At 47.2% G+C, this 22610-nt stretch overlaps 2 protein-coding genes across 2 annotated transcripts in view; one reads left to right on the top strand and one right to left on the bottom strand.

The window, feature by feature from the left end:
• Positions 1-17342, bottom strand: part of MRPL51 (mitochondrial ribosomal protein L51) — a 63673-nt gene extending 46331 nt beyond the window's left edge. The window contains exon 1 of the mRNA XM_083720014.1: positions 17331-17342. The gene's annotated coding sequence lies outside the window, so the exon portion shown is untranslated. The remainder of the gene's footprint in view (positions 1-17330) is intronic.
• On the top strand, positions 699-8381 carry GAPDH (glyceraldehyde-3-phosphate dehydrogenase). Its single transcript, XM_083719628.1, has 12 exons — positions 699-920; positions 1904-1949; positions 4016-4115; positions 4740-4846; positions 4962-5052; positions 5317-5432; positions 5570-5651; positions 6193-6344; positions 6441-6519; positions 7278-7361; positions 7807-7904; positions 8151-8381. The coding sequence occupies exons 2-12, from the start codon at positions 1927-1929 to the stop codon at positions 8218-8220; spliced, it is 1002 nt and encodes a 333-aa protein (XP_083575754.1). The 5' UTR covers positions 699-920; positions 1904-1926; the 3' UTR covers positions 8221-8381.
• Positions 17343-22610: the final 5268 nt, after the last annotated feature.

The raw sequence follows: 22610 nt of genomic DNA, 5'->3' as shown, positions 1-22610 counted from the left end.
AGAAGCGGCTGTGGACCTTATGGCCACTCTGTCTTACAAAGACAGCTCTCCAGAACTGCCTTCTGTTTCCAGCAGCGGAGGGCTGGTGGCTTGGAAGGCAGACTGCCTCCAGCATGGAGGTTCCAGGCCACCTTTATGGCTAATAAAGCCGCTCTGAGCCCGGCCTTGGCTGGGGAGGGCGGGGTATAAATAAAAAATTATTATTATTATTATTATTATTATTAATGTGGGCCCAAAAAATCCCTGACCAATGGCCGGCATTTAGGTGGCCAGGCAGGTATCTCCAGGAATCCATGAAAAACAAGGCCTATCCAACTTCTGAGCTTTGAAAATTGCAGCAAGCTGTCATGGCAGGTTCCGGGCCTCAGTTCAGCACCAAAAAAAAACCCCTTTTGTTGGAATGGTGCGATTCTGCCCAGGTGCTATTAACCTAAGTAAGAAGGGCAGGCGCATTCCAGACGTGAAGGTTGGAGACGGGAAGGGAATTTATGCCGCCAGGAAGGCCTGACTTGCTGGTGCTTGTTCATCCCTTCCTGGACTGAGGAAAGCGCTTATAGTAGCGAATCCACTCCCTGGCCTTCAACTTTATCTAGGTCGAATAATGGGTAAGTAATGAAAATTTTGCCCTCTGAGGTGCCCGTTTTTGGGTGGTATCCCTCCGCCCCAAAAACAAAAGGTGGGTGGTGAGGCGATTTGGCGGGAAGGAGGCAGGGCTATTTCCCCCTGAATGGGGGCCGGGGAGCCTCCCCTCGCGCCATCCGGGCCGCCCGTCGCCTCCCCTCGGGCTCTGATTCGGCGCCTGCGCTCGGGGCCGGGCCGGGCTATTACCATACGGGGAGGTATAAAAGGCGGGCGCCGGGGCCCTTCCTTCTCACCTCCTCACTGCACGGCGGAGCTGAGTTAGGTCAGGGACCCCTCGGGTAAGGCCAGGCAGAGGGGCGCGCTGAGGGAGGGTGGCAGGGCTCGCCATTTCGGGGAAGGCGGAGGAGGGGAGGCGGCGCTGCTGCTGCTTTGGAAAAGTTTATGGGGGGCCGGGGAGGAAGGGGCTGGTTGTGGGGCAAAGAGCCCCCCTCCAAGAGTCGCCGCGTCTCCTCAGCGAAGGAGCTTTGGCGAGGCTGAAGAAGTCCCACAGAACTCAGTTGGGGGGGGGGCGGACTTTCCTTCTGAGGAGGCGCGCCGTGGGGCGGAGGGGGGGCTCGCTGTGGGAAGCGGGGAGCTTTTCTCCTCTTCGCGCCCCCCCACCACGCCCAGTCCTCGGGGGCTCCGCGCCCTCCAGCCCTCGGGCTGCGACGGTGACAAAGTTTCCCCGGCCGACTTCCGCGAGGGGGGGGGGGGAGCCTCGCTGGAAAGGCGGCCGCGGAAGCGCCTTCTTATGGGGGGGGCGGGGGGAGAGAGAGGTTGGAGGAAGGAAACGGAGCCTGGCAGCGTTTCTTTAGTACGATGACCCCCCCACTCCCCCAAAAAAGATTAGAAGCAACTTTCGTTCCCTCTTGGCAGTGGCGTAGCGTGGGGGTGCAGGGGGGACCGGGCGCAACATCTGGGGGGGGGCGCTCGCACTCGCAGCTCTCTGCCCCTACTAAAATCCACGGGTTAGGGGGCGCAAATTACTTGCCTTGCCCCGGGTGCTGATAACCCACGCTACGCCACTGCCTCTTGGATCCTGAGCTTCGCTCCCCTCCCCTCTGGCGGGTGTGGGGGGGCGTCCCTCTCTCTCCGCCTAAGGGGACATTATCCTGATGGGGGGTGGAGGGCAGAGACAAGGACCCCTTTGAGCCTGGGGGTTCCTCGGGCATGAATCGGGGTGGGGTTACTGGAGTGACGGGGGTGGGGAGCCCTCCTTGAGTTTTGGCGCAAGATAAGCAACCTTGTAATTTCTGGATATATATATTTTTTTCTCTCCCAGGATCACAATTTCCAGAGCCGAAAATGGTGAAAATCGGAGTTAACGGGTGAGTTTTCGGAGGGGGCGGACGTGCGGCGAGGCTGCCTTAGCATGGCAGGGAGGGAGGGGCGTGTAAAGTGGGGAGGAGGAGGAGATCTGGTTGCTGGGAGAAGTAGGGGGTGGCTGCCCCCTGGGAGAACTTGGAGAACTTTCCAGCCAATGGGAGAGCGCTGGCGCCTGGCTGCCTGTTGCTGTCTCTTGTGGCAGTTCTTGGGGGGACCCGGCTGGCATTCCTGTCCTTTGCAAGGACGTCTGAAGGTCACTCCCGCTCCTCTGCCTCCGCCCAGCAGCTGCTCCTCTCGAAAAAGGATCCTCTTGTGTCCTTGTCGGCCCAGCTGCCCCATTAAAACAGGTGGCACCCAAAAGGGTTTTCTCCCCATCTTGATCTCCGCGTGCAGCAGCGAAAGCACATGGGGCAAGCCAGTGGCCAGGATGTGCCTAGGCAGGAGAGGAGTGGTGGTGGTGTGACTCACTTCCTTGAGCTTTGAACTGCTGAATCACTTGCGGCAGGAAGCAGCAGCAGCAGCAGTGGGGCTCCCTGGTCCTCCTCGCCCCACTTCTCTTTTATTCCCATCTTTTGCAACTCTGGCTGCTCCCCCCCCCCCCCCGCAAATCAAAGTGAAACTCTGTGCCTTTTGGTCTGAAGGGCCCACAAAGAATGTGACCTTCTGCACTACACCCTGTGGAGGCAGAAAACTGTAACCAGATAACTTGCAGCTTGGTGCTGGGGGGGGGGGGGGAGCTGGCGCTAAAGTTAGTGCCTGACCTTTCTGCAGCGGAGGGATGGTGCTGTAAAGGGAAGGGGAGAGGTGTCTGGATGCAACATGAGAGAGCCTGTCTAAGCAATACCTTTCCCATCTCAAGGCTGCTAATGAAATAGTAGCAGTGTCCTGTAAGAGTTCCCATAGAGCTGAGTGGCAGATTGCATGCTTTGCATTCAGAGGGTTTTGGACTCAGATAAGGGGAAGCTGCTTATTGGTTTATTCCCACAAGTTGGTTGGGAATAAACCATGTGAGCCAAGTGGAATTCACCAGAGCAGCTTCACAGGGAGGGTAGGACTTGCACTTCTGCATGGCGGTTTAATATCTTATCTAACACCCTCGCAGTAGCCATGAGCAGTGAATCTCTGCAAATCAGGCAGTAACTTTTCAAGCACATGCACTTGCTGAGCAGTGATTTGAGGTTCGTGATGAAAGTGGAGAGATCAGAGCCTCCTCCGTCCACGTTTTTCTTGCCCCTTAGATTAGCTGGCTGCCAGTTCCAAGCATTTTAGAGCTAATAAAATGGTGGCTTGGCCTCTCATGCAAATGTGCCCTTTGTCTCAAATACAAAGCCTTCATCACGTGACCCAAAAAAGCTGCTGCAGTTGTAGGGCTCTGGAAGGTTTGCAGAGGTGATGTTGCATGTCTTCAGTTGGTGTCCTTGCTGCAATTGTTCTCCTTCCCCTCTCCCTCCATTTCTCTCACTGGTCCTTGACTTGCAGCCACAGGAGAAACTGAGAAAGGCCAGAGCTCACCAGAGCAGATGATGGCTGTGTGTTGGGAGATGCCCCGAACTTAAGGCAATATCATGCAGCTCTCTTGGGCATCAGATGCTGGCTTGCTGGTTCAGGGTGCCAGAATAGGATTTGAACAGGTCTAGGATGTGGGGCACAGTCTATTCGGAAGGCTTTGGCAATAAGCCTAATTTGAAACGAACTGGGATTCTGCATTTTAGTGAGGCTTGCACAGGGTATTTAGATAACAGAAAGAGGTTGGCTACATTTCTTGTGTGCCTAAGGCAGAAAATATTTATAGAATAAGCCTGATTTTTATCTTAATATGGTTAGGTTCAGGCCTAAGCCCTTGTCTAGTTAGTGCCCTCCAGCTGATTGCCAAGTTATCACAAGCTGCAATGTGATGTGCCTCATCACTGCTGCTTCTCCCCCTGCCCCAATTACTTGATTTTTAATACTTTCTCAAAGTACTATTCTCTGTTTTGGGGTTTTTTTTGTTTTTTTTGCTTTTAGAACAACTAGATAGAGAGAATTCTGATTTTGCTTCATTGTGACGGTTGCTCTTCTCTTTCTCTAGATTTGGCCGCATTGGCCGTCTGGTCTGCAGGGCTTCATTTAACTCTGGGAAAGTTGAGGTTGTGGCCATCAACGACCCTTTCATTGATCTGAACTACATGGTGAGAATCCAGTATTCTTTCTAAAGTCAAAAAGCAGGCTATGGCCTTACCTTGTGAACATGTATTTGTGTTACTAAACAGTATTCTTGGTATTTTTCCAGAGATCTGGCAAATGGTAGCAGTTTCATTTGGGGAAGACAGTCTATAAGCTGAAAGCAGCATTGGGGGGTTAGGGAGCAAGGGCCTCTTGAGATTTTAGAATAAAGCCAACCCCCCAACTGAAGACTACAGAGTATGAGCCAAATTGGCACATAACCCATAATAATCACATTGTCCCTAGTGAGATGCTGAAAGTCCAAACGCAACTTTCAAAGGACCAGGTTCAGAGAGAGGTGTTCAAGGTTCTGAAGAGAAAATATTGCACAAAGTGACACATAAGAGTTTTGTGGTCTTGTGTGACCACAGCAGTACTTGACATTCTCCCCATGACCATAACACACAAACAGCAACAGCAACAAACCTGCCTTTCTACTTTCAGTTCACACAGCCCTGTCTTCATGGAGTTGTGTATTTGAGCGTAGCTTGGTATGGGGGGAAATTGCTTGGGGATAGAGAGGCAGGCAGAATGAGGGATTAATGTGGAACCAGACTACAAAACTCACGTTTTGAATGTCTCACTCTTAGGTCTACATGTTCAAGTATGACTCCACTCACGGCCGTTTCCGTGGTGATGTGAAGGCCGAAAATGGGAAACTTGTGATCAATGGACATGCCATCACTGTCTTCCAGGAGTGAGTAATATCTCTCACTCTTCTCTTTCCTTGCTGGCTGGGCAGGATCTGGCTCTGTCAGACACTTGCAGAGTCTAAAACTGTGATTCTTTTTCTCCTTTTTTTTCCTCATCAGGCGTGACCCTGCCAACATAAAGTGGGGCGATGCTGGTGCGCAATATGTTGTTGAATCCACTGGTGTTTTCACCACCCTAGAAAAGGCCGGCGTAAGTATCTTCTGTGCAGATGAGCAAAGGGGACCATGCATCTCTCCTGGGCAGAAGGAGAGGTGTCACAAATTGGTGCAGCAGTTTTCTGTTTCCCACTCCCGTTTCTCCCCCTAGCTGAGCAATGATAAAAGTCAGAAGGATAACATAGTTTGCCTCATCCACAGGGCTGTAGCCTTCCTTAGCAACAAGATTCTTAAATAACACATGCTCTGTCAGTCTTGGAACAGATTGCTACAGTTCTTGCTTCCTTTCCCCTTTCAGGCGCACTTGAAGGGCGGTGCCAAGCGTGTTGTAATCTCTGCCCCATCAGCAGATGCTCCCATGTTTGTGATGGGTGTCAATCATGAGAAGTATGACAACTCTCTGAAAATCGTCAGGTGAATATGCAAGCAAAACCGTGGTACTGTAATAGTAACCGGAGCAGTGCTGCTCGCTGGCCTATTAACATTGGACCAGAATATGGATGGGGTTAAGAGTTCTGACGCTCCATATAAATACCCTCATTTCCTTCCAGCAATGCTTCTTGCACCACCAACTGCCTGGCTCCCCTGGCCAAGGTCATCAATGACAACTACGGCATTGTGGAAGGCCTTATGGTAAGTGAATTGCATGCTCCTAATGCACTCCTCATTACCAAGGTCCTTTACTGTGGAGGGGGAGGCCTAGCCCCCCCCCCAACAGATACCTCAAGTCCCTCCACATATTGTTGGGCTCCAGCCCCCATCAGCCAGCATGGTCAGTGGTCAGGGATGATGGAAGCTGCTGTCCAGCAACAAATTTATCCATCCTTAGTGTAGCCAAATTTGCAGCTCTTAAGAATTGTGTCTCTCCTTCCCCTTGTGGTTGTACAAGGGGAAAAGTGCATAGAGTATTCTATCCAATAACTTGCAAAGATTTTGACTCTTTCCGTTATTGTGTCATACTTTTAAACCCTTTCTGCTTCACTGCAACCATTTCTCCTCACGCTGAAATGTTGTTCAAAGCTTAACCTCAATGATCAAAGGCAGTCTAGGATAAACGTTGGCTGAGAGGGACTATACAGTTTAGAGCCCTTCCTCTCAGCAGTGTACATGGAGGGGACACATATCTTGTGCTTGGGGGTGAATATTGATCTCTCTTGCCGCTTCTCTACCCCAGACCACAGTCCATGCCATCACAGCCACACAGAAGACTGTGGATGGTCCCTCTGGGAAACTGTGGCGAGATGGCAGAGGAGCTGCTCAGAACATCATCCCAGCATCCACGGGTGCAGCAAAGGCTGTTGGCAAGGTCATCCCTGAGCTGAATGGGTAAGTCCTCTTGTCTCTCTGGGTGGCGTCTGAGGGAAGGGTATTAAAGTGAGGAATGCTTTGCGCCCTAACCCGAGTAATCTTCTACACCCTCAGAAAACTCACAGGGATGGCTTTCCGTGTCCCAACTCCCAATGTTTCTGTTGTGGACTTAACATGCCGCTTGGAGAAACCAGTGAGTATTTCGGAACTTGCAGCGCCTTTCCCTGTGGCCTCGTGTAGAAACTCACCTTTGTAGCTCTCGGTAATATTTTGTAACGCTTGCCTGTACAGAAACCACAAAAGGGGGTTGCACCACCGTACAATGCACCATGAGCTGTGCATTTATGTCTAAACAAGCACAGCTAGGGCTGGACTTCTCGTTTGAAGCCCAGTCCCCTCTCTATGACCCCCCCCAAAAAAAGAAAGTGGCAGGTGATGGTGGCAGAAGCCAAGATTAATACCTGAATCGTGCCCATTGTGGTTGGCACTGGTCACTCTAGTCCTTCCTTCCTTATGCTTAAAAATATATACTTTGGGATAATCCTAATTTTATTTTTGCTTTAAAAATGTATTATTTTCTACAAGTAAATGTGTTTAGCACCAGGGCAGCAGATGTGAATTCCCATTTTATTCCTGCAGCCGTGATAGTGAGGTTTTTTGCACACACACAAACACAGAGGTTTGTTTGTTCTACTATATGAGGAATCTAGAAATAGTTGCAAATCACAGACTGGTGGATGGAGTGGGGGAAGGAGGGGAAGAGAAATGTTAATTGTGTCCACATGGCTGTCTAGAGCCCAGTCTCCTCATGAAGACCATTTGAATCCAGGGTCTAAATTTATATAACTGCCTCTGGCCTTCCCTGGCCTGTGTCTTAAGTAATTTCCATAAGTTCCTGCACAGCTCTGGCAGGTAGGACCATTTCAACCTTTCCCATCCTTTTTCACACAGGCCAAGTATGATGACATAAAGAAGGTTGTGAAGGCAGCCTCCGAAGGCCCTATGAAGGGTATCCTGGGATACACCGAGGACCAGGTAAGCCGCTATAGCTGCTTCAGCAGACTGTCAAATCTGGATTTTTCTCTTCATTTATACACACCATTTGTATGAAGAAAGCACATCGGTACATTTTGTAGCAATTTCTGCTACCGTGATAGTGGCAGTAAAGATATTTTTTGACATTGCATGTATCTATGTGATACATTTTTTCCCCTCCGTCGTCTTCCTTGCCCTACGTGACTGGTGGCATGTGGTTCTATCCTGCATTTCTTCCATATTGGAACCCAAGGTGTACGTGTTTCACCCAGGCAGTGGTGACCTGGGTGCTTAACTTCAACAAGGTGATGGCCCCATGCACCTTTAGACCATACCAGTTTTGCTTCAGGTTTATACATTATGTTACCCTCTGTTGGATAAAATGTGAGATCATCTTTTGAGACTTGTGTTGCCTTGTATATGAGTGTCCCTTTTTCTCTCAAAGGTTGTCTCCTGTGACTTCAATGGTGATACCCACTCCTCCATCTTTGATGCTGCTGCTGGCATTGCTCTCAACGACCACTTTGTGAAGCTGGTCTCCTGGTAAGAGATCAAGCTAGATATAAGTTCTAGACTTGTGTAGGATCAAGGAACTTATTGCTGTTTGAATTGCTATGGTCATCCAGTGGCCTGCTGAAATTTGGGAAGGGGGACATAGTGTGTGCACACATGTGTGTAGCAGTATAGACTTCCTGCTCTCTTCCTACCACTTGTCAAATAGGGGGAGGCTATTTTATGATGAGAGGGATACTGTAGGTAACCCTACTATTCCCCTGCCTTCTTTTCCAGGTACGACAATGAATATGGATACAGCAACCGCGTGGTAGACTTGTTGGTTCACATGGCATCAAAGGAGTAAAGGCAGAGTTCCATTTCTTAATTTTCTTACAACTCGGCTCTGTATCTTGCAGTAAGAGGCCTTCTCTTGTTCCACCTGCCTCTGAGGAAGTGGAGAGGCTGGAAGAAACTTGACCGTTTCAGTAACATCTCCCCTCTCAATAAAGTCATCACTGTCTCAAATCCTTGTTCTCTTCCTTCTTGTTGTTGTTGTGAGGGTGTGAGCACAAAGGCTGTCCTTTCTCCCCAAAAGAGCTGGACTGCCTTGAAAATAGATAGCCCACAGGACAGAGTTTCTACATGAAAATTTCCCACTTGATGGCTGCATTGTTGAACAGCAGTTGTACTTCTGTATGGACCAGCGGGCATGGTGGTGGAGGCAGCCTGGCTCGGAGTTTCGGGGGTTCAGAATGCCTGTAGCTGAGGGGGTTAAGCTGAATGTGCTGCTGCTTAAAGAATGAGCAACAGAAGATAACCAAGAGCAGTTGCAGCTTAATGGGGGGGGGGGGACTCCGTGACTTGCTGGTAATATAAAACATAAAACAATGATGGTGCTTAGCCAAGGGACCCATCAAGCTAGTCTTCATTTTTACTGTAAAGCTGACACAATTGCACTCCACCTGGCTCCATCTGCTGCTGAATGCTGGAAACCAAAACCAGGGCATCATCACCCAGATCTTCACTAGATCACCACCTAGCTACCTAAATTGTTCCATTGTCTCAGAATGGCTGTTGCTATCAAGACGTTTCGATACCCATACTCTTCGAAACTGAAGCCCATGTAAGATCCAGTGTCCAGAAGTGGACACTGCATGCCACCAGGTTTAATTAGTACAGAGTAAAGTGGAACTATTCCTTAAGGCTGCTGGAAAATAAGTTCTGTTAATGTAGCTTAGAAATTGTATGAGTTTCCTTTTCCAGCAGCATCACATTGCTAACTCAAGTTCATCTTGTGATTGTCCACAGTCCTGAGACTGTTTCGCCTACATGGAGAACTTCACATTTGTCTCTGTCTTAGAATGGAAAACTGCTGACACTACACTACCGAGGCAATTTTAAATAAGTACTCCTGAGGTGTTCGCTATCCCTGCCAAGTTTCTTACCAATGATTTACCTCTACCCCGTTTCTCCAAGTTGATAAAATGTGGAAGGAATACAGGCTCTGCATCACTTCACTCAATTTCCTCAGTTTCCAGCCTTTTAAAACTCATACTTTTGCCAACCTGCTGCAATGCTGGTTAAGGCAAGGAGCCACAAATCTTTCATGGGGGTGAACGCAACCAGGAAGAAAACAAAACACAGCATGAGAATGTTCAACAGCTGGCAGCTATATTAGTAATTTGCCTCCTTTAATAAGGAACTGAAAACTTGGAATCTATTTAATAAAGCATGTGCTTAGTTCTCTTTCATTATATGATGTATAAGAATTAACCAGCTGTACAATGGCAGTGAAGTAGATGAATAGTTTGGAGTTCCACAATGGGAGACTAGCCATGACACAAACTGCAGCACCAGCTGCTGGCAGAAACAATACAGGATATTTAGCCTAAGGAGAGCACACTCACCCTTAGTTTTCTCTGATAGGCAGCTGTGGAATTCACAGAATTGTAGAGTTGGAAGGGACCCTGATGGTCATCTATTCCAACCCCCTGCAATGCAGGAATCTCAACGAAAGCATCCATGACAGATAGCCATCCAACCTCTGCTTTAAAACTGCCAATGAAACAGTCCACCATCTTTCAGTGGCACCTGTCAAACAGTGCTTACAATTTGCTGAGATCTTCCCTGCTCGCTCTGCTTTGTGTGTGAACAGGCTGTGTTTTACTCCTCTTAGACTCAAACTCTTGGCTTGAGCCTAACTCCTCTGCCTTCAGCTGAGTCGGACTTTCAGGATGTGTGGGGAACAGCCGGTTCATTTATTCTGCTTTGGTTTCTGCCTCCTTAGGGCACACACACAAGTCTGAAGGCTGCATCTCTGTCCCTCATGAACAGGTGTCACATTTAGCATCACACAATTACCAGCCGCAGAAGCTGCAACAGCTCGGACTCTGTGCGACTGGATTTTGCAAGGCCACTTCCTGGAGCGTCCCCATCTCAAGTTAATGGGAAGTGACAGCCGTTTGGATTTTTGGCCTCGGGCACTGTGAAGTATTTGGGGTGGGCAGGAGCTATTTTAGAGGTGCCAAATTCCTTGCCGAAGGAAACCTTATTTGAATGGGGAAGAGGGGGCAATGCATGATTATTTCTTTTGCTGAACTGTGTACAAGAACTATATGAGACAGTCAAATGCAGTGGCGTAGCGTGGGGGGTGCAGGGGGGGCCGGCCGCACCGGGCGCAACATCTGGGGGTTAGGGTTAGGGGACGCAAATCCACGGGTTAGGGGGCACAAATCCATGGGTTAGGGGGCGCAAATTACTTGCCTTGCCCCGGGTGCTGATAACCCACGCTACGCCACTGGTCAAATGCACTTAAGGATAAAGACTGCCGCATGTTCCTAGTGCTTTCCTTGCAGGCGATGAGTAATTAAGACAGATGATGTAGGATTGAAGAACCTATCCTGCAGAGGGCACTGCAGCCAAGCTTTCTTTATGGTTATTCATGGCGCTTTCCTTTCTCCTTGTCTCCGTTGGCAGAATGAGTCCACAGGCCTACAGCAACACAAACTTATTTTTAAGCTGAGAAATTCTGAGATTGGTTGGGCAGTTTAAGTAACATTAACAGGCTTTCCGCCCCAGGCAAAATCAATGTTTAAAGTCCTATTTTGCCTTCGTTTTCATTCATAGCTCTGCAGCACGGAGTCCTCCCCAAGCAGAAACAAAAACTGGCCTCATCCAGCCCCCAAATCTGCCAATTTTGACAGATCAAAGTATTGTCCTAGAAAAGCCTGGGCCTCACTGAAGCTCTATATTTCTATTTGAGAGCCAGGGGTGCTGTGTGTTTAGAATGCTGGACTAGGACCTGGGAGACCAGAGTTCAAATCCTTGTTCAGCCAGGGAGCTTCCTGGGCGACCTTGGGCCAGTTTGCTGCCTCTCAGCCTAATCTACCTCTCAGGTTGTTGTGAGGATAAAATGGGGAGGAGGAGGACCATGTATTCCCCTTGAACCACTTGGAGGAAAGGTGGGATAAACATGTAATAAATAATACAATAATAATAATATTTCTAACCCAAAGGATCTTGGTGCCAGAGGGCAGCAATTCTAGGCTTCGACTGCCAGCGCTTTGTGCATAACCTATGTTTCGGCCAAACAAGTTGGAGAGCTAATTCATTGTTTCCCACACCTCTGACTGTAGAGGTGCACCCTCCCACATCGCCTATATAAAATAGGGGGACGTGGGTAGCGCTGTGGTCTAAACCACTGAGCCTCTTGGGCTTGCCAATCAGAAGGTTGGCAGTTCAAATCCCCGTGATGCGGTGAGCTCTCATTGCTCTGTCCCAGCTCCTGTCAACCTAGCAGCTCAAATAGCATGCCAGTGCAAGTAGATAAATAGGTACCGCTCTGGCGGGAAGGTAAACGGCGTTTCCATGCGCTCTGGTTTCCGTCACGGTGTTCCGTTGCACCAAAAGTGGGTTAGTCATGCTGGCCACATGACCCAGAAAGCTGTCTGTGAACAAACGCCAGCTCCCCTGGCCTAAAAGTGAGATGAGAGTCGCAACCCCAGAGTCGCCTTTGACTGAACTGTCCAGGGGTCCTTTACCTTTACCTTTTATATAAAATAGCATGAGGTCCAGGCACTTTACTTGTCTACCTTTAAATGTTTTGCATCTATAGACTCTGGAACAGTAAGTATTCCCATGTGGGTAAGTGACATGCATGCAGCAAAACAAGAGACAACTTAGCTTCTGGAGAGACAACTTGCTGTCATTTCTCAGAACAGGAAATACCTTTTTTTACCTGTCTGATTCCAGGAAGACAGAACGATCTTGCTTCACGGATTTGAGATGTCTTGCCCCTTCATTCCAAAGATGAGATGAAACTACACTGGGATTGCACATCCTTCGAGGAGCAATAAAACTTTTTTAAAAAGAGGTTGTGATCTATCTTTCTATTAGGAGTTTTAAACAAGCCCCTTGTGTGAAACTAACTAACTAACCTAGCAGTTTCCACTTTTAAAGAGTGAGCAATGAAGGGAAGGTGAAGGTGAGGGTTTTAACTCTGGGGGAAAAAACCTAAGTAGAACAAAGTTCTAAAATAGGTCACAAAATAGTGGAGCCGTGGTGTGTTTGCGCAAGTAACTGTTTTGTTTTGGCATACGTCAAGACAAAAGCAACATCAAACAGGACCTCGTGACGTATCTCTAAGCAAATTCCACTTAGCAGTGATTATGGGTGTGTTACCAAGAGGAAGAATAACATCACCCTTATAACTCAGCTACCAAAGTGGGGCACAGTGCGTGGGCTGTGCAGCAAAAGTGAGAGAACTGCTGTGCATTCCTTGAGCTACTAAAAACAGTATTAAAAAGAGACTTCTGGTTGAACACCAGTGTGCCAGCTGCTGGGGAGGAGGCGAGCCCTGCTGGATGTCCTCAGGAGAAAGATCATCCTGGTAATCCCAAATGCACATACAGCAACCACAAATATTTCTGCTGTGTCTGGAGGTTCAGAACAACACTCAACCTGTCCGAGAGGAAGTTCTGCTAGTCCCGGCTCCCCATGCACACAAAACAAGTTCTATTTACTTTATCGTTAAAGAAGAAGAAATCCTGATGTTGCAAACAGTGCGTTGCTCTGCATAGCACCCAAACAAGATGCCCCTCTAACCGCTAGGCAGCACTATCCAATTTGGTTTCTGTCACCACAGAGACTATTGGGAAACCTGTTGTCTCCCACTTATCTCTCTTTCATGGGAGGGTTCTGCTTGTGTACTTTTTTTAATCATTTTATTTGATTTTACAAATATAATTTTATGAGTCCAAATGCATATCCATATATAGAGATTACTGTGAATCTTGAGACTTCCCCTCACCCCCTTCGTGGGTCCTATTGCCAACATATAAAACTGCATATTATTCCGTAGTCTATATTATCAATCCATATTATCCGTAAAGTTTGTTACATTACAAGTGGGATTAAAATGCTGCTAATATTTTCATCTGCTTGCAGTTGTCTCCTAAACAGATTATAATTTTTTCCCATTCTTTTAAAAAGTTTTTGTCCTCTTGGTTCCTGAGCTTTTCTGTCAGCTTTGCCATTTCTGCGTAGTCCATCAGCTTAATTTGCCCTTCCTCTCTGGTAGGGATCTTCTTTCCATCTCTGGGCTAGTAGCATCCGAGCGGCTGTTGTCCCAAACATAAAAAGCCTTTTCTGCTCCTTTGGGACGTCGGTACCCCATTTATCTCTCTAAAGTTATGTCCTCAAGAGGAAGAGGGTGATTTCTTTTGCTAAAGATAAACCAGGTACTTTTCTGGAATAATAGATAATATTATTTCTGTGAATAATAGAATCATAGAACTGTAGAGATGGAAGGGACCATGAGGGTCATCTAGTCCAATCACCCGGCAATGCAGGAATCTTTTTCCCAACAGGGACTCGAATACACAACCCTGAGATTAAGAGACATGCTCTACTGACAGAGCTATCCTAACAGCATGTGTATACCCAAGAATACAGGTTTCTCACTGAGGCAACAGAAAAAAGCACAGGTTTCTCACTGAGGCAACAGAAATCCTTTTAGTTCTGTGGTCTGAATCCACAGAATTCAGGGAAGAGAGACGGCGGAAGAAGATTGGAAGAAATGTAAAGACTATCTTAGGAAACATTGCAAAATTAATGAATGTTAGCATGACGATGGTTTAGAAACTAAGTGGTTTTCAGTTGAAAGGGTTATGTAAAAAGAAAAGAAAGGTTAGAAATTAACTGAAAATTAAGGGAGAGGATTTGCTGAACTAATAATTAGAAATTGGGATACAGAAAGGGGAGGTATGAGGAGGTCGGGGAAGTAAGGTTAAGAAAATAAGGGATTGAAATTATACTTGTGCTTTTTTGTTTGTGTATTGTTTGCTTGTTTTGTTTCGTTATTATATAATCTGTGAAAATTTAATAAATATCTTATAAAAAAAATATGAATCCAACATTATGTCCTTGGAAGAATAGGTTGGAACTCAGATAGTCGGATCATCCAAATTTGCCAGATTGCCATGTTTTCTGCCTAAACCCAGCCCTAAATTCATGTGAAAAGAGGGGTTTGGGGTGTGGAGTGATTATGTGCTGGGAGAATATACTTGCTGACGCTTTGTGAAACCGACTGGGTCTACTATTTTAAACGATGGGCTACCCTGCCAAGCGTAAGGGAAGTTTGCCAAGGAGGTAAGATAACAGCTGCTATCCTGTACTGATTATTATTTGGGGAGCTGCCTGATTAATTTGAGGTCTGTTGCGAAAAATGCCTACTTCCATGTCACACTAAGCGAGTGAAACACACAATGGCTTAGAAAGCATGTGTGTGTGTATGAGTGTGTTATAGTCCAGGGTCCCTTTAATGCTTGAAAAATCTTCACCTTCACACGAAACTCATGCTTGCCTGTCATAGACACGCACCTGAATGTTTATTTTGCTTCTGTACCTAGAACGCCACCTAAATTTAATCTGTAGCTCTGCTGCAATAGGTCTGCATCTCTCCCTTCCAGGTGACTTCTGGTTCCCAATGCGTTTTTTTTATATATAGCTCCTGTTGGGTGGTTAAGATATTTCTGCCTACCTAGTTGAGATTTTTAAAAGGCATATTTCTGCTGCCTCAGCTCTAGCGATTTAACTACCTGCCTCTTTTTATTCTTAGTGGGTTTGGTTTTTGCCCTTGATTTTATTATTGCTGTTGGTTTGTAGTCTACTTGGATTGTTTTATTTTTACGTACGCCTCCTTGGTTGCCTTGAGCTCTATATTTTAAATGCAAAGGTGCCTAGACACGCGCCTAGACTAGCGGACTACCGCTGCCCACTCCTTTTATATGCTGACGACGCGGTAATTCTATCTTATACACGTGTTGGACTAACCAGAGCTTTGAAGATCTTTGCCACGTATTGTCAACTCAACCAATTAACCATCAACCATGTTAAATCCAAGATTCTGATTTTCTCCAGAAGCCGGAGATTATACGAATGGAAGCTTGGTGGAGCAAAAATAGAGCAAGTTCTAAAATTTCAATACCTAGGAGTTATTTTTCAATACAATTTGGGGTGGAAAGCTCAAATTCAACACCTACTTAACAAGGCCAAAACTCTGTCATATGCGCTCCTCCGATTCTTTTTTTCGGATGGAGCTTTGCATGTTCCCTCGGCCCTAAAGGTGTTCAAGGCAAAAGTGGTTGCCGTGCTTGCTTATGCTGCCCCGCTTTGGGCTGTGATGACAGATCTTGCTCCTCTCGAGACACTGCAAAATCAATTCCTACGTCAGCTCCTAATGCTCCCCCTGTGCGTAAGCAACGCAGCCATGCGACTAGAATTGAAGATCGCATCCTTAGAAACTTGCCTGTGGAAGCAAGTCTTCAATTATTGGTTATCATTGTGGCATAGACTACCAAACCACTACCTTGTCCAATGCTTATGGCGAGATGAATTCTCTAGCCTTTGGACTAGTAGAATTCATGCCAAACTCCTGAGTTATGGAATCTCTCCTTCAGATTCCCTAAAACTAGACCAAATTACTGCTCAAAGACTGGATGACATCGATCTACAGCGAAATTATATGCTGGGGGGAGGTGTTTGTTCGCCTCAGAACATTGGTATCACTTTAACTTACTGCGTTCCATCATACCTCTCCTCCCTTTCGACTGTTGCCCATAGACTGGCCTTCACCAAAGCGAGGTTCAACGTTTTTCCCTCCAATGTCCTGAGACATAGATTCTCAAAGGGCCAAGCCCCCGCCATGTGCGAATGTGATAAGGAGACACCGGAGTCGCTCCAGCACATTATGTTCACTTGCCCCCTGTTCAATGTGCCACGGGCAAATTTGTTGGGATCAATCATACAGAAACTAGAGGGTATCCCACCAAAATTCCACCTTGCCCAAATCTTGCAGGATAAGGATACTCATACGACCCTGAAAGTGGCAAGGTTCCTGGTCGCTGTCCTTACCCAAAAGCGACACCAAGGAGCACTACAAGCTAACTAAGGCATAGTATGCCATTCTATCTTATAGTATTTTATTGTTATAGTGGTGTTTTAGCGGCTGTTTTCCCCACGTGCACAAGTTGTTATTTATGTGTCGTTTTTACCTGTATGGGCCTATGGCCGTAAATAAAATTACTACTTTCTGCCTACCTAGTTGAGATTTTTAAAAGGCATATTTCTGCTGCCTCAGCTCTAGGGATTTAACTACCTGCCTCTTTTTATTCTTAGTGGGTTTGGTTTTTGCCCTTGATTTTATTATTGCTGTTGGTTTGTAGTCTACTTGGATTGTTTTATTTTTACGTACGCCTCCTTGGTTGCCTTGAGCTCTATATTTTAAATGCAAAGGTGGGGTAAGAGCATTAGAAGAGCCTGCTGCGTTGAGACAATGGCCCTTTCAGTCCGGCATCCTCACAGTGGCAAGGCAGGATGAGTCCTTTCCCCTCCTGTGGTTCCTTGTGTTATTCAGAAGCTGTGGAGGCTGCGCATAGCCATTAGGCCAATAGACATTGATGGCTCTCTTCCCCCATGGATTTTTCTAATCCTCTTTTAAACTCATTTAGACTGACAGCCATCACTGCCTCCTGCATCAGAAGCATTTTCTTTTGTCTGTCCCGGATCTTCCACCCTGGGTGTAGCCAGGATTTTAGGGGGGGGGGGCAAGACACCCACCTTTCATCCTCCTCTGTCTGTCTCTGTCTCGCAGATTCAGAATGAAATGTCTCAACAACAGTTGCTTTAAATTACTTTCCTTTGACCCCCCCAAATGCTGAGAAAAACCTGTCAACATCTTTGTACAAATTATTTTTGTTTTTATTTATTTACTTGATGGGGGGGGGCAGCTGCCCCAGCCTGGCTATGCTCATGCCAGTATATTTTTCTAGGAAGGTAAAAGGTAAAGGTAAAGGACCCCTAGACAGTTAAGTCCGGTCAAAGGTGACTATGGGGTTGTGGTGCTCATCTCGCTTTCAGGCCAAGGGAGCCGGTGTTTGTCCACAGACAGCATTCTGGGTCATGTGGCCAGCATGACTAAACCGCTTCTGGTGCAATGGGACTCTGTGATGGAAACCAGAGTGCACGGAAAGGCTGTTTATTTTCCTGCTGCAGCGGTACCTATTTATCTACTTGCACTGGTGTGCTTTTGAACTGCTAGGTTGGCAGGAGCTGGGACAGAGCAACAGGAGCTCACCCCATCATGGGGATTCGAACCACCAACCTTCTGGTTGGCAAGCCCAAGAGGCTCAGTGGTTTAGACCACAGCGCCACCAGCTGAGCCCAGGACACTGTTTACATCCATGTAATACCTCCTTGCTCCCGTTTCCGACTGCCACAGCACAGAGTGCAGATTTTTGCTTCTCACAATGCCCAGCAAACAGTTGTATGTTTCTTCTTCTTTTAAAAAAAATATTATAATTAAAGATTTCTTGGTTTACAAAAGTATGTGCAATGTCTCTTTTTTCAAGTTACATTTTCTACAGATCGGTTTCATTTGTTGAGACATTAGTGTCTAGGAAGAAAAGGGGGAAAGAGGTGGAGGGGGGCATGGTGAATGTGGGTGGGGTCAAGTGGCAATGCTTCTATTTCACTTAATGTGCTGAATGTGTGGGGTTTGGTGTCGGCATCACTTGTGCAGGTTTTCTTTACTATTCGCTTGTGTTCCTTTGTTGGTGAGAGAGGTTGGGGTGTGGTTGTTTGTTTGTCATTGGCTGTGTTGAACTTTGTTTTCATCTGTGAGTGGGCGTTTTGGATCAGGGCAGCCATATTGATTCGTATGCTGTTGGCGGATTCTTGTTGCTGCCTTATTGGGCTGTGTATGTGATACAGTCATACCTCATGTTACGCAGTGGCGTAGCGTGGGGGGTGCAGGGGGGCCGGCCGCACCAGGCGCAACATCTGGGGGTTAGGGTTAGGGGGCGCAAATCCACGGGTTAGGGGGCGCAAATCCACGGGTTAGGGGGTGCAAATTACTTGCCTTGCCCCGGGTGCTGACAACCCACGCTACGCCACTGATGTTACGTTTGCTTCAGGTTGAGCTTTTTCAGGTTGTGTCCTGCAGTGACCCGGAACTACCAGAAAGGGTTACTTCCGGGTTTTGCTGCTCGCGCATGTACAGACGTGCAAAATAACATCACGCGCATGCGCAGAAGCAGTAAATTGCAACCGCACACACGCTGGTTGCGTTCTGCTCATGTTGCAAACGGGCCTCCAGAACGGATCCCCTTCACAACCAGAGGTACCACTGTACTTAAGTACTTAATTCGTTCTGGAGGTCCGTACTTAACCTGAAACACCATTTTAGCTAATGGGGCCTCCTGCTGCTGCCGCGCCGCCGGAGCACGATTTCTGTTCTCATCCTGCAGCAAAGTTCTTAACCTGAAGCACTATTTCTGGGTTAGCGGAGTCTGTAACCTAAAGCGTATGTAACCTGAAGCGTATGTAACCCAAGGTACCACTGTATAGGGGAGCCGTATCGGGGTGAAGGCATCCTCTTCTATTTGTCCCCGTGTCAGTTTCAGTTTACTGGTTAATTTTTCTAATAAAGCTGTTTCCCATACTATTTGATACCACTGATCCATGCTTACTCCTGACAGGTCTCTCCATTGTCTGGCTATGATGTTTCTGGCTGCTGAGAGTAGGTGGGTTATGAGCTCTTTATGATGTGCATGGGAAACAGCTGTATGTTTCCTACCCCCAACACCTGTGGACTATTGACAGAAATGGAGTAAGGGAAACCGCTGGACATGACAGGGGACGAAAATACGTACCCACATACGATTGCTGACTGACCTTTGCTAGCAAACAACCCCTTATCAACAGCTTGGTGCTTAGCAACTAGAAGTCTTGCCAGCCCCACCTGCCCCTCTGTGCAGGCATCCGCTTCCATGAATTCTCTATCAAGCATTCCAGCAAGTGCGGCCGGACCTGTTTCATGACATGAACCCGAGAGCAGCTTCTAATTTAAACAGAGCCAAAAAACTTTGCGCAGATGCCACACGGGACAAGTGCCACATAATGGCACATATGGCGGCCTCTTCAAAACCACAGGCTCTATTATTTCCTGAATGCTTCCCTATGAGCTGGGTGTGAAAATGCAACCAGTTCAAAAGCTGTAAATTGGCCAAGGGTGGGAGAAGTCCAGCCCAGAGGTAGAGTATGGAGCCGAGCGTTGGGCGTAACCATGATTTATGTTGGGGGAGGGTAAGACACCCACCTGCCGCCATCCTCTGTCTGGCTCTGTCTAGCAGATTCAGAATGAAATGTCTCAGTGACAGATTGCTTCCTTTTGACCCCCAAGCACTCAGAAAAGTATGTCAAAATCATCAGTCATTTGAAAGCTAAATAAAAAATTAACACCTGGGAGTACCTTTCATGCAGTGAATATTTTGCAAAATTACAAAGAACACACCTTATTTATCTTAGTTTTTAAAAAAAACTAAAACAAGTTTTATTGGATATATATGTGTGTGTGTCCCCAGTAGCACCTTAGAGTCCAACTAAGTTTGTTCTTGGTATAAGCTTTCATGTGCATGCACACTTATTCAGAAGTTCAGATGGGAAGCGGGTGGCGCTTTGGGTTAAACCACAGAGCTTACGACTTGCCGATCAGAAGGTTGGCGGTTCAAATCCCCGCGATGGGGTGAGCTCCCATTGCTCGATCCCTGCTCCTGCCCACCAGTTCAAAAGCGCGTCAAAGTGCAAGTAGATAAATAGGTACCGCTCTGGCGGGAAGGTAAACGGCGTTTCTGTGGGCTGCTCTGGTTCGCCAGAAGCGGCTTAGTCATGCTGGCTACATGTCCCGGAAGCTGTACGCCGGCTCCCTCGGCCAATAAAGCGAGATGAGCGCCGCAACTCCAGAGTCAGTCATGACTGGACCTAATGGTCAGGGGTCCCTTTACCTTTAAGGTGCTACTGGACATTTTTATTTATTTTTTTATATACATTTCAACTTCGTCAGACCAACACGGCTCCCCACCTGAATCTAGAAGTTTTATTGGATTTGCTGAAAACCTTTTCAGCACTTCCTTCTCAAATTCCAATGGCGATTTTCTGTGCACGCTCAGTAAGCCAAACCCATTGAGACGCTCCCCTGTCATCGATGATCTTAGCCAGGTCTATTACCCTCTGCAAGCTACTGAATGACTGCTCTATGGTACGAAAGGTGCATGGCTGAGCAAGAGAGATGAGCAGTGCTTTTTTTGTGGTCGGGTAAAAGATTTTCCTCTGTTCCCTCTGTTCATGCACCTATTACTCAGCTTGGTTGCCAGTTGCATCACCAGAACGTGCCACAACATCATCCAAGCGACCTCAGCAAACCTTTCAGTTTCACATATTCCAATTATTTCTACTTTTGGTTAGGTATTTTTATTTATTTACTTGATGGGAAGGGGAACAGCTGCCCTCCCTGCCACGCTAGCTATGCCCATAGTGCTGAGCTCTTCTCCTGCTTCTGCTCCCCGCTTATCTTCTAGCTGGGATCCCAAAGCCCATGGTGGTGTAGTACTTTGGGTGCTGACCTAAGACCTGAAAGATGAGGGTTCAAATCCCCACTCAGCTGCGAAGCTCACTGGGTGGCCGTGGGCCAGTCGTCCACCCGCTGCTTGGAGGAATGCTGGCGTAAAAATGTGAAGAGAAGAAAATAAACAAAAAATATGCACAGCTGTTGTGTGGAGGGAGGCAATGCTTTAGAACTTGCAAGTGTGGGCCGTCCATTAACCCACACACCTGCTACACGATTGGAATTGACAACTTCCTTCCTCTCTCTTTTTTTAGGACTGCAGGGACACACTCCCTGCAACATATGGATCAGGGGTAGGCAAACTAAGGCCCGGGGGCCGTATCCGGCCCAATCGCTTTCCAAATCTGGCCCACAGACGGTCCGGGAATCAGCATGTTTTTACATGAGTAGAATGTGTGCTTTTATTTAAAATGCATCTCTGGGTTATTTGTGGGGCATAGGAATTCATTCATATTTTTTTTCCAAAATATAGTCCGCCCCCCCCCCAAGGTCTGAGGGACAGTGGACCGGCCCCCTGCTGAAAAAGTTTACCTGGCAGCCATCTAGCACAGCTGGAGGAAGCGTGGTGGCTTCTGAAACTACCATCCGAAAATTGGAATTAAGGGATATTTAAGGACTTATCAAAAATTGGGAGTTATAAAGGAGATGCAGGGGGGCAAATGATAACATGTTGTTGTTGTTTAGTCATGTCTGACTCTTTGTGACCCCCTGGACCAGAGCACGCCAGGTCCTCCTGTCTTCCACTGCCTCCCTCATGCTGGTAGCTTCGAGAACACTGTCCAATCATCTCGTCCTCTGTCGTCCCCTTCTCCTTGTGCCCTCCATCTTTCCCAGCATCAGGGTCTTTTCCAGGGAGTCTTCTCTTCTCATGAGGTGGCCAAAGTATTGGAGCCTCAGCTTCACGATCTGTCCTTCCAGTGAGCACTCAGGGCTGATTTCCTTCAGAATGGAGAGGTATGAATTTCTTGCAGTCCATGGGACTCTCAAGAGTCTCCTCCAGCACCAGAATTCAAAAGCATCAATTCTTCCCATTTGTGGATCCCTATGATAACACTCCCTGAAATGTTGCCACACATGTAAAAAACATGTTTCCAATGGGCTCATCCACACTTGTCCTGTGCCTGAGTCCAAGCAGTTTCCTACATGCCCTAGGCTTCCTAAGCACAGCTCCAAGAGGTTTAGCTTTTGCCCTGCTGATTTTGACTGGAAAATGCACTCTTTAGCTCTAAACGGGAACAAACAGCCATCTGCGGAAAACTTGATGGCTCTTTGTTCTGATTCAGCGCTAAACCATGGGTTTTCCCAGAGGAAAACAGTGGGGCAAACAAAGGTGTGGGCAATCCCTTAGTTACACTGATCTGCAGTTACCATTTTATTGCCTATTCACCCAGGGCAGAACAATCCTTCAGGAGCGCTCCAAATCCCTCTTTGATTTTCGCCACTGAATAAATTTGAGGTGATCTGAAAACTTGGCCATTCACTTAGCAGACAGCAGAAAGCTGCACCCCACCTGCAGGTGGGGGTTATTCTGGAGTGTATATGCCAAATATTGGAAATAACTGTATTCTATACAATTGGACGAAGGAAGAGTGGAAGTACCTCTCTCTCTCTCTCTGTCTTATTTAGTTTTGGATCATTCCTTATTAATATTAAAATTACTTATAAATATATGAAGATACATACAGAGAAAAGATGGCTAGAAAACTATGTGAGAGACAGCATAGTGGTTTTTCTCAGAGCCTGAGAAAGATGGGAGCTGCCCCAGGTGGGAACTGGGTAGATGTGGATCACTG

This window comes from Podarcis gaigeae (genome assembly GCF_964106915.1).
Source record: "Podarcis gaigeae genome assembly, chromosome: 17".
Classification (NCBI taxonomy): Eukaryota; Metazoa; Chordata; class Lepidosauria; order Squamata; family Lacertidae; genus Podarcis; species Podarcis gaigeae.
Note: the sequence above shows the minus strand (reverse complement) of the source record. Positions and strands in the feature narration are given on the sequence as shown.

Bases quoted from the DNA above. Each gene is read 5' to 3' on its own strand.
- GAPDH (XM_083719628.1), top strand. From the start codon at position 1,927: ATGGTGAAAATCGGAGTTAACGG. The intron at 4,847-4,961 runs GTGAGTAATATC...TTTCCTCATCAG, and splicing joins GCCATCACTGTCTTCCAGGA to GCGTGACCCTGCCAACATAA. The intron at 6,520-7,277 runs GTGAGTATTTCG...TTTTTCACACAG, and splicing joins CATGCCGCTTGGAGAAACCA to GCCAAGTATGATGACATAAA.